The following is a 9,593-nucleotide window of genomic DNA, read 5'->3' as shown; positions in this document are numbered from 1 at the left end:
TCCGTGACTAGTTTAATGAACAGCTAAATAAGTTGTCAACTTTGTAATATTTATTAGCTGCAACTCAGACTACAGTTTGGAATCTCTGATCCTCTGATGCTTATATATTAGACATAGATAACAGCTTGAATATGCACTTAGCAGCTGAGTTTCTTAGCCTCCTGGAACCGGCAGGAGATGTCGTCCCAGTTAGCAATGTCCCAGATGGCCTCTACGTAGGAGGGGCGCACGTTCTTATACTGCAAGTAGTAGGCATGCTCCCAGACGTCAATGCCGAAGAGAGGGATCAGCCCAGTGGAGGCCTCCAGAGGGTCCTGATTGGGCAGAGCCGCCAGCTGGAGTTTGCCGGACTTCTTGTTGTAGCCTAGCCAGCCCCAGCCAGAGCCCTGAACAGCGACGGTAAGGGCAGAAAGCTCCTTCTTGAAGTCATCGAAGCTCTTCCATTGTGACTCGATAGCCTTCTTCAGGTCGTCGCTGGGAGAGCTCTTGTTGGGCGAGAGATTCTGCCAGAAGATTGTGTGGTTGATGTGTCCGCCACCGTTGAATCTAAGGGCTGGGGCCAGCTGGATCAGCTTGGTGGTGTCGCTCTTTGCCTTGGCCTCCTCCAGCTGCTCCTCGGCCGCGTTCAGGTTGTTGACGTAGGTCTGGTGGTGCTTCTGGTGGTGCAGCTCCATGATCTCGCGGCAGATGATCGGTTCCAAGGCGGCATAGTCGTAAGGGAGCTTGGGGAGTGAGTGCTTGCCGCGCACCAACTGGCTGAAATGATTTATGTTGTGTTTAGTTGCATATCCTCAAGTTCAGGGCCGCCATTGTGTATAATAATAGTTGTTATTGCTATTTATGTAATCGGCCGGGCCGGCATTGATTTTCATCTTTCTTATCCGATAAACCGTGTACTTACCCAGCTGTCTGAGTTATTTTGCGTGCTACAAACATCTCGGAAATATATTCGACTGTGTAAAAGAAAATTGTTATGTTCTATGCGGAAAACATATAAATCAGGACTTACGTTCTTTTGTATGCTTTTTGAACAAATTATTTCTCACTAGAGATGCGACTTAACTAGAGGTGGTCATATACTTTGTTTATTTCGCACAATTATTATTTATCTACTTAACAAAATAACATTATATTAGAATTAGTGAAGAAACATGGTATTTTTTAAATTTATTATTGGCCAAACTCTGAAACGAACCAAAGATTGAGGAAAAAGGCTTAGCTTACTGAATATATCGACATGTTTTCAAGTTAGCTTTTTTCGCCATTTCCCAACACTATTTTGAGGCGCCGAATTTAAAAGGTTCATTGCTTTTTCTGTCCCCAAAAAGAAAGCCGGCAGGCGAAAAACACAAAAACACAGCACACAATGTCCACATTCTATGTGCCTTCTCATATTAGAATCGATATAACCGATAGACGGGCACAGAATATTCTCTACAAATATCTAATGTTACGTAAGTTCACTTATATAATCAGATCTGATGAAGATTACGGTTTCTGCCCTCCAGCCTCTGCAGACATGAGCAGTGATGACGAGAGCTCTTCCCCCAACACAGCCGTGGTCATCGACAATGGTTCCGGTGTGTGTAAGGCGGGGTTTTCCACCGAAAACACCCCCAGTGTGGTTTTCCCCTCCATTGTGGGCCGACCTCGTCACCTTAATGTGCTTGTGGATTCCCGAATCCATGATAGTATGGTCGGAGAGGCGGCTGCCAGTAAGAGGGGCATGCTCACGCTGAGGTATCCGATTGAGCACGGGGTGGTCAGGAACTGGGATGACATGGAGAAGATCTGGAAACACACATACGACTTGTTGCGAGCTGATTCCCAAGATTACCCGGTGCTTTTAACCGAGGCCCCTCTTAATCCCAAAAAGAACCGAGAAAAGATGACTGAGATCATGTTTGAAAACTTCCAGGTGCCGGCTCTCTACGTGGCCATTCAAGCGGTCCTATCTCTCTACGCCACCGGGCGCACTGTGGGTATTGTGGTGGACTCTGGGGACGGGGTGACCCACACGGTTCCCATCTACGAAGGCTATGCCCTGCCGCACGCCTGTATGCGAATAGATTTGGCTGGCAGGGATCTCACGGATTATCTGTGCAAGCTGCTCCTGGAAAGGGGCTTGAAAATGAGCACCAGTGCTGAGCGGGAAATCGTTAGGGACATCAAGGAAAAACTCTGCTACGTGTCGATGAACTATACCAACGAGATGGGCCTGGAGCAGGGGCAGCCAAGAACTCTGGGGGATTCCAAGATCTTTGCAGAGCGAGAAGATGTCTACGAATTGCCAGATGGCCAGAAGATCAGTCTTGGCAGCGAGAGATTCCGTTGTCCGGAGGCACTGTTCCAGCCCAGTTTATTAGGTCAGGAGGTGATGGGCATCCACGAGGCCACTTACCAGTCCATCCTCCACTGCGACATGGATCTGCGTAAGGACATGTACTCGAACATAGTCCTCTCCGGAGGCACTACCATGTTCCGCAACATCGAGCACCGATTCATGCAGGATCTAACCGAGATGGCTCCTTCCTCCATCCGCATCAAGATCACCGCCAGTCCAGAGCGGAGATTCTCCGTTTGGACGGGTGGCTCTGTGCTGGCATCTCTTACCAGTTTCCAGAACATGTGGATCGACAATAGGGAGTACGAGGAAGTGGGTCCTACCATTGTGCACCGCAAATGCTTTTAAGATACGACTTCTGGGGGGTTCCAAGGGAACTATGGAACGAAAATGTTGAAGAATTCTATATTTTATGGTTATACGCACAAGATTACATATTTTTTAAGTTGAAATTTATAATATAGAAGGTGCGGAATAGGTGGTTTTGTATTCTTATAGGTTAGTAGCTTATAAACCAAGGTAGACTATAAAATCATAAAGCAAATTGTTGGGTATTATTAGCCTTATCGTTGTTACCATATTGGAGCCATCTCCAGCAACTGTTGTCTCAGCAAATGCCCTCTTAAATATATTCATATAAACAGAATCATTAGCATCATATTACGCTGACAACCGCTGCATTTTGATACTAATTAATTGCGAATTTATTAAGCCAAAATGACGCATACGATTGCCACATAGAAAACGCAGTAACCTTAACTTCCTTCCAGTGCACGTGCAACGCTAAGCGGCAAGCGACTCCAAGTTCCAAGCTGCAGTTCACCTTCATAATTGCAATCGTCAAGCTCCATCATTTCATTTTCATTTATTTTTTATTTTTTAGTTTTTAGTTTTTCGGTTTTCAGTCAGCTGCACTTGAGAGGCTGGAGGCGCTGCTTTTGTTTGCGTTTGAGTTTTGAGCACTTCACTTGATTTCGATCACGGATCCACGGCAAAATTTGTTTGGAGACATCACAAAACAGCGCGTGCTTGAAGAGAAGCAGCTGTGCAGCATCCAAACCGACCCGAAAAGTGCATCCACATCACCAAATGTATCTGAATCTGAATCTGCATTAGCATTAGCCCTTCTAAACGCATCCGAGCCTCTGTGATCGTATGGAGATTGGTACTGGGAGTTTAAGTTACAGGGAGAGAAAATCTCATAACCTATCTTAGAGATTAATAGACGCATGTATTCTATTTTATATTAGTTTAATTTTCAAAAACTTTAGTTACCATTTTTCCAAGTGCATCACTTTTGAAGTGTAAAGTTCAATAAACCTATCTGGCCCATATCCAGTGGCAAATTATTACGCGATCTGAGCCAGGTGAGGCTGGATTTTGAGCCAAAATCAAGCTGACAACCACTTGGAAGGGTTTTCCATGTCAAATGGAAATCTGTGCCAAGTCGCTGCTTGCTTGCGGTGACTGTTTTTTTTATTTTATTTATTTTTATTTTTATTTTTTTAACGCTGCTGGTTGTTCCAAGGTTGCGTAAATTCATCACTTCACTCCCGGGGGGAGAGCTACTGCAATTTTGTAAATTGTTTCCATTCGGTTACCTCATGGCTAACGTGGATTTATATATCACTTTGGACGGATGGATGAATACATTTTTTTATACGTATATGTATATATTTTATTAAATGCCTAAACACCGAGGAATTCAAATTCGTGAGGCTATAAATTAAAAAGGGACATGGAGCACAGCGTGGCTGTGGAGTGGGTGGGGGTTATGGGCACATCATTGTGTCATGCCGAGAGTCGCATCATGAGCTTCATGATCTTCATGAGCTTGTACTCTGATTTTGGCCCGGCTAAGATGTCTCTGGCCCGTCTGGTATTTTGGATTTGGATTTGGATGATGTCGCCCCCGTTGTTAATTTCATATGCATGCAACAGAGCGTGGCTTAATGTGATGTAGCTAGTTGTTGTCTTGGCGGCAGATGCTGCATGTTGCTGTTGCTGATGGAGCAGCTAGTTCCCATAACATGGCTGGAACTTCCCTATCCTCCCACTTTGCTAAAACGTTTGACTAGCCCCACTTTATTAGTGGGATGTCGGGGGACTGGCTCACCCAAACTACGCATTTTATGTTTATTACCTGTTGCTCTGGCCCTTGTGTCACCTCATATTAAGTCGGGGAAAGAAATTTATGCGAAGGTTTCTATGAAAACAGAAAGAAATCTCTGAGCCTGAAGGAAGAGTTTAATACTCTAAGATTAACTAGGAAAATCATAATATTTTATACAAAATTTGATCAGAAAATAAGGGTAATTACATACAGTCTTTGTAGATTTTTCTAATAATAATACCAACTAATATATCAACTTAAACATCAACTATACCCCCATTAAGTGTATCTCAGAACCATCTGTTTCTCTTCTGCGCAGCTGCCAGGAAAAGTTGTCAAATCAATAACAATTTCGCAGCATCCTTTGGAGTTACCTGTCCCCAACAGGTTGTGTCTCGCGGTCGTCCTGGAATGAGCTCATTTAACCAGAGGCTTCGTCATGAACCGGGCCAGGACAACCTCGACTCGTCTGCGCTGGATTTGTGCTTTTGGCCTGGCCATATCCTTGTACTCCTTGTACGTGAAACTCAAACTCGGCAAGGACGAAAACTACAAACCGATTTGTGATGTGGCGGATTATGTTAGCTGCTCATTGGTTTTCAAATCAAAGTAAGTAACTAAAGGATAGTTTTTTTAATAGAATTTTAAAGATAAGTTCTTCCTTCTATTAGCTATGGAGATAACTTTGGTTTCAATACAAAATTGTTTTACGAACAAATCCCCAAAAACCTGAACCAGCCGAATGGAGCCATCGGATGTGTCTTCTACTTGTTGTATTTTTTAAGCTGTGAGTTGAAATTTTCTTTCAATTTTAAAGTAATCTTAACATTCTTTTATTTCAGCCTTTTTTGAACATCGATGGCTTTGTGTGGCTCAACTGATAATATGTTCTTTCACCTTAATTCTTTGTTTTTATTTAGGTTTCCTGCTAGTTTTTGTTTTCTACAATTGCTGTGTGGTTTGTGTTACTATTTATATTATTCAAACCTGGTTGTTCCTGGAGGTATTCAGACGCTACAAACGTCTCTATATGAACAAATAAAAAGTGAAATAAAATGAAAATGTTTGGAGTTGACAGTTGAGGAGGCTACTATTCCGGAGGCCAAGCTAATTCGCCAATTTGTCTTGGCCAAGATGAAGATCTCTAGCTTTGACCCACACGTTCGGTTGCCAGCAGGATGTTGGATGTTGGCAACTTTGTAACTCCCATGGCCGGGCACGTCGTTCAGCAATTAATTGTGCACGTTCCCATTTGCCGGTTACTCCAAGCTCCATGCTCCAAGAGATCCAACATCCAAGATCTGTGAATGGCGCTACCGACTAATCAGCCAACAAGGTGGGCGGACTGCGAAAAATCAGCGCAATTAATTTCCCATAAGGTTCGGGAATCTCTTTGTGTGGGCTTGGGGCTTCCACTCGGATGAGCCAAATAACTAAATCAATGAATGGCGAATGAATGGAGGTACAATGGGATTACAGCCATCATCACGCCAAGCTCAGAGCTCATGGGCCTTTTTTAATTGATTACATTGATCTGGAAATCCTTCATATCTATTTGCACAATCTCCCATCATATTGATCTGTCTGAGGTGCTTAAAGTCTATCCGTTTCTTCAAATGATTAACCATGATCGAATGATCTCAATTTGGTCTATGATATAGCTATGAAACTGTTTTGATACTCAATTAAATGAATATATAACAGATTCTTCAAATCTAGAAGAAGTTAAGGCACACTTATGGATACACTTTCTTTTGCAAAAATATATTTTCTATAATTCTTAATATTAATCCCAAAGATCGATTTGAGACTTCTTACAAACGCATCCTACTCTAAATCGGGGTCGTCTCTGGCACGATCTTAACTTGGCTGGGGTTTCTGGCTTTGGGCTCCGACAAGACAAGGCAAACAAATGCAAACTTCGGCGCTTGTCACAGCAACTACGGCGAACCACCACTCGCCGAGGAGTGAACAGTGAGCACCACCGAGACGCCGCCGACACATTCACCCAGGCGACCGAGTATACTACTTTGGGCCAACGTAACTTCGGATCTCTGGAGTCGAGACTCCAGCGCAGCCCAGCACAATCACCTCGAGAAGATGTGCGATGATGTGCGCCAGAAGAAGGCAAATCAGCTCGAGACCGAGACACCCTTCACGTGCGATCACAGCTAGTGTTGGAGGAGGAGGAGGAGGTGGTGGTGGTGGTGCTGAACATAGTAGAGTAGAGTGGAGATTGAGATTTTCTTTTGGGCAGGCGGCTCTATAGAATCTCTACAGCCGAAGACGATCGTATGTGTGGCAGCTGTTCGCCGTTGTTGCCACACGCCGAAGCCACCACCTCCAACTCATAATCGAGTTCGTGTGTGCATCCTAGACTTTCAGTTTCAGTTGCACTGTGCCACATATAAATACGCCTTGCGGCAGCACCAACAGATCAGTCAGAATTCGGCGCTGCTCTCAAGCGCTACCTTCAATCTAAGATCCAAGATCCGTACTCTAAGATCGGTGCTGTCCTGCCAAGTGGAATATGTTCAAGTTACTCGGTTTGACGCTGCTAATGGCGGTCATGGTCCTTGGAAGGCCGGAGCCGCCAGTTAACTCCTACCTCCCGCCCTCCGACAGCTACGGTGCTCCGGGCCAGAGTGGTCCTGGTGGTAGCGGTGGTGGCCAGTCAGGCCCGGGCGGCAGACCGTCGGACTCGTACGGAGCTCCTGGTGGCGGCAGCGGTGGACGTCCCTCGGATAGCTACGGCGCTCCTGGCCTGGGTGGAGGTCAGGGTGGCGGTTTTGGCGGCAAACCCTCTGACTCCTATGGAGCTCCTGGTAACGGAAATGGCAACGGAAACGGCAATGGCGGTCGTCCTTCTAGCAGCTATGGTGCTCCTGGCTTGGGTGGAGGCCAGGGTGGCGGCTTTGGCGGCAAACCCTCGGACTCTTACGGTGCTCCTGGATCTGGCAACGGCAACGGAGGTCGTCCATCTAGCAGCTACGGAGCTCCTGGTCAGGGACAAGGCGGATACTCCAACGGTGGAAACGGCAATGGCAACGGCAACGGCGGTCGTCCCTCAAGCACTTACGGAGCTCCTGGACAAGGTCGTCCTTCAGACACATACGGTGCTCCTGGACAGGGTGGAAACGGAGGACGCCCCTCGGACTCTTACGGTGCTCCAGGACAAGGTGGCAACGGCGGACGCCCCTCGGACTCCTACGGTGCTCCAGGACAAGGTGGCAACGGCGGTCGCCCCTCCAGCAGCTATGGTGCTCCTGGTCAGGGTCAAGGCGGTCAGGGAGGATTCGGAGGACGTCCTTCGGATACATACGGTGCTCCAGGTCAGAACGGTAACGGTGGACGTCCCTCGAGTAGCTACGGAGCTCCAGGATCAGGACCTGGTGGCCGACCCTCGGACTCCTATGGACCCCCGGCCTCGGGAGCAGGCGCTGGCGGAGCTGGAGGCAGTGGACCCGGTTTGCCAGGCGGCGGTGGCGCCGATTACGACAACGATGTGAGTAGCCCGGTGGTTTGGAATGTGATTTGTAAAATGGGTTTTCGGGGTGGAAACTACACGGAACACCGCTCCACCGTCCACGCTGCACACTTGCGATCTTGATGCACACCTTGCCTTGACATCTCTGGTAGATATCGATGCTCTTGCTCACCTGCACCGCCAGCTTTTCTCCCCGTATCCTTGCATCCTAGCATCCCACCTATAAAATACCCAATCTTGTTCCCAGCCACTCTATCTCTCTGTGTTTCTCTCTCTTTCTCCACACGCCCCAATCCGTACTCCATTCTCCGTGTTCCGTACTCCGTACTGCATTCTCCGGCGCTTAGGAGCCCGCCAAGTACGAATTTAATTACCAGGTTGAGGACGCGCCCAGCGGACTCTCGTTCGGGCATTCAGAGATGCGCGACGGTGACTTCACCACCGGCCAGTACAATGTCCTGTTGCCCGACGGAAGGAAGCAAGTAAGCGGCGCGGCGCGGCACGGCGGGCAACAGGAGTGGATCCACCACCCACCACCCACTGTTCTTCGTCCTGCTCCCAGCTCCTAACCCCTCTCTCTTTCTTTCTTGTAGATCGTGGAGTACGAGGCCGATCAGCAGGGTTACAGGCCACAGATTCGCTACGAGGGCGATGCTAATGATGGCAGCGGTGCCAGCGGCCCTGGTGGCCAGAACTTGGGACCTGATGGCTATTCCAACGGTCGTCCTGGCAACGGTAACGGCAATGGCAACGGCAACGGCAACGGCGGATACTCTGGCGGACGTCCTGGCGGTCAGGATTTGGGACCTGGTGGTTACTCTAACGGTCGTCCCGGTGGTCAGGACTTTGGTCCCAGCGGTTACTCCGGTGGACGTCCAGGAGGCCAGGACTTGGGTGCCGGCGGTTACTCTAATGGTCGTCCCGGTGGTCAGGACTTCGGACCCGGTGGCTACTCCAGTGGCAGGCCCGGCGGCAATGGCAATGGCAACGGCAACGGAAATGGAAATGGAAACGGTGACGGACGAGTGATCATCGGTGGACGCGTTATTGGCGGTCAGGATGGCGGTGATCAGGGCTACTCCGGCGGACGTCCCGGTGGCCAGGACCTCGGACGCGACGGTTACTCCAGTGGCCGGCCAGGAGGTGGCCGTTCCAACGGACAGGACAAGCAGGATGGTCAGGGCTACTCCAGCGGCAAGCCCGGCGGCCAGGGCAGGAACGGATTCGGTCCCGGTGGCCAGAACGGCGACAACGATGGCAGCGGTTACCGGTACTAGGAAACACGGACTCCCAGACACACTTAGCTAGATTCATCAGACGTAGAGCAATATATCTAGTAGATAAGACTTTCTAGAACTATGTACTGTCCTCACCCTCCGACATATCTTCAATCCCATTCTTCTATCCTCCTTACTGTCCTCCCATTGCCCATTTTACCTTCTCACTTCCTTTTAGCTGTAAGTCCCTGTTGTTGTAAATGCAAGTGCGAAAAATAACCCAAAAAAATAATGAAATGATAAAGCTATATTCGATGTAAGTAAGGGAATTAAATAAATATTTTTATATAAAATCAAAGATTGTGTTTTCTAAATTTTTAAATAGCCGCGCAAGTTATCGAAGAAATCGATTTCCCAACCGCCTACCATAGT

General features: G+C 47.8%; 4 protein-coding genes across 5 annotated transcripts; 3 read left to right on the top strand and 1 right to left on the bottom strand.

Annotated features, from left to right (window-relative positions):
* Positions 1–28: 28 nt before the first annotated feature.
* On the bottom strand, positions 29–1,199 carry LOC6496288 (superoxide dismutase [Mn], mitochondrial). Its single transcript, XM_001960588.3, has 3 exons — positions 1,010–1,199; positions 902–953; positions 29–756 (listed from the first exon to the last, which is right to left on the bottom strand). The coding sequence occupies exons 2-3, from the start codon at positions 934–936 to the stop codon at positions 138–140; spliced, it is 654 nt and encodes a 217-aa protein (XP_001960624.3). The 5' UTR covers positions 937–953; positions 1,010–1,199; the 3' UTR covers positions 29–137.
* Positions 1,200–1,275: 76 nt separating this feature from the next.
* On the top strand, positions 1,276–2,821 carry LOC6494270 (actin-like protein 53D). The gene is made up of 2 exons (XM_001960587.4): positions 1,276–1,454; positions 1,509–2,821. The coding sequence occupies exons 1-2, from the start codon at positions 1,367–1,369 to the stop codon at positions 2,690–2,692; spliced, it is 1,272 nt and encodes a 423-aa protein (XP_001960623.3). The 5' UTR covers positions 1,276–1,366; the 3' UTR covers positions 2,693–2,821.
* A 1,974-nt stretch (positions 2,822–4,795) lies between these two features.
* Positions 4,796–5,526, top strand: LOC6494271 (vitamin K epoxide reductase complex subunit 1). The gene is made up of 3 exons (XM_001960586.4): positions 4,796–5,066; positions 5,129–5,244; positions 5,300–5,526. Exons 1-3 carry the CDS (start codon positions 4,897–4,899, stop codon positions 5,497–5,499), a joined length of 486 nt encoding a protein of 161 aa, XP_001960622.1. The 5' UTR covers positions 4,796–4,896; the 3' UTR covers positions 5,500–5,526.
* Positions 5,527–6,918: 1,392 nt separating this feature from the next.
* On the top strand, positions 6,919–9,482 carry LOC6494272 (pro-resilin). Of its 2 annotated transcripts, XM_032451110.2 has the most exons (3): positions 6,919–7,962; positions 8,292–8,426; positions 8,538–9,482. In XM_032451110.2, exons 1-3 carry the CDS (start codon positions 6,988–6,990, stop codon positions 9,219–9,221), a joined length of 1,794 nt encoding a protein of 597 aa, XP_032307001.2. In that variant the 5' UTR covers positions 6,919–6,987; the 3' UTR covers positions 9,222–9,482. The 2 variants fall into 2 exon arrangements, with proteins under 2 accessions (XP_032307001.2, XP_032307000.2); XM_032451109.2 differs by lacking the exon at positions 8,292–8,426.
* The last annotated feature ends 111 nt before the right edge of the window (positions 9,483–9,593 follow it).

This window comes from Drosophila ananassae, chromosome 3L, assembly GCF_017639315.1.
Source record: "Drosophila ananassae strain 14024-0371.13 chromosome 3L, ASM1763931v2, whole genome shotgun sequence".
Lineage (NCBI taxonomy): Eukaryota > Metazoa > Arthropoda > Insecta > Diptera > Drosophilidae > Drosophila > Drosophila ananassae.
The sequence above is the reverse complement of the archived record's forward strand: the minus strand, read 5'-3'. Positions and strand labels throughout refer to the sequence as shown.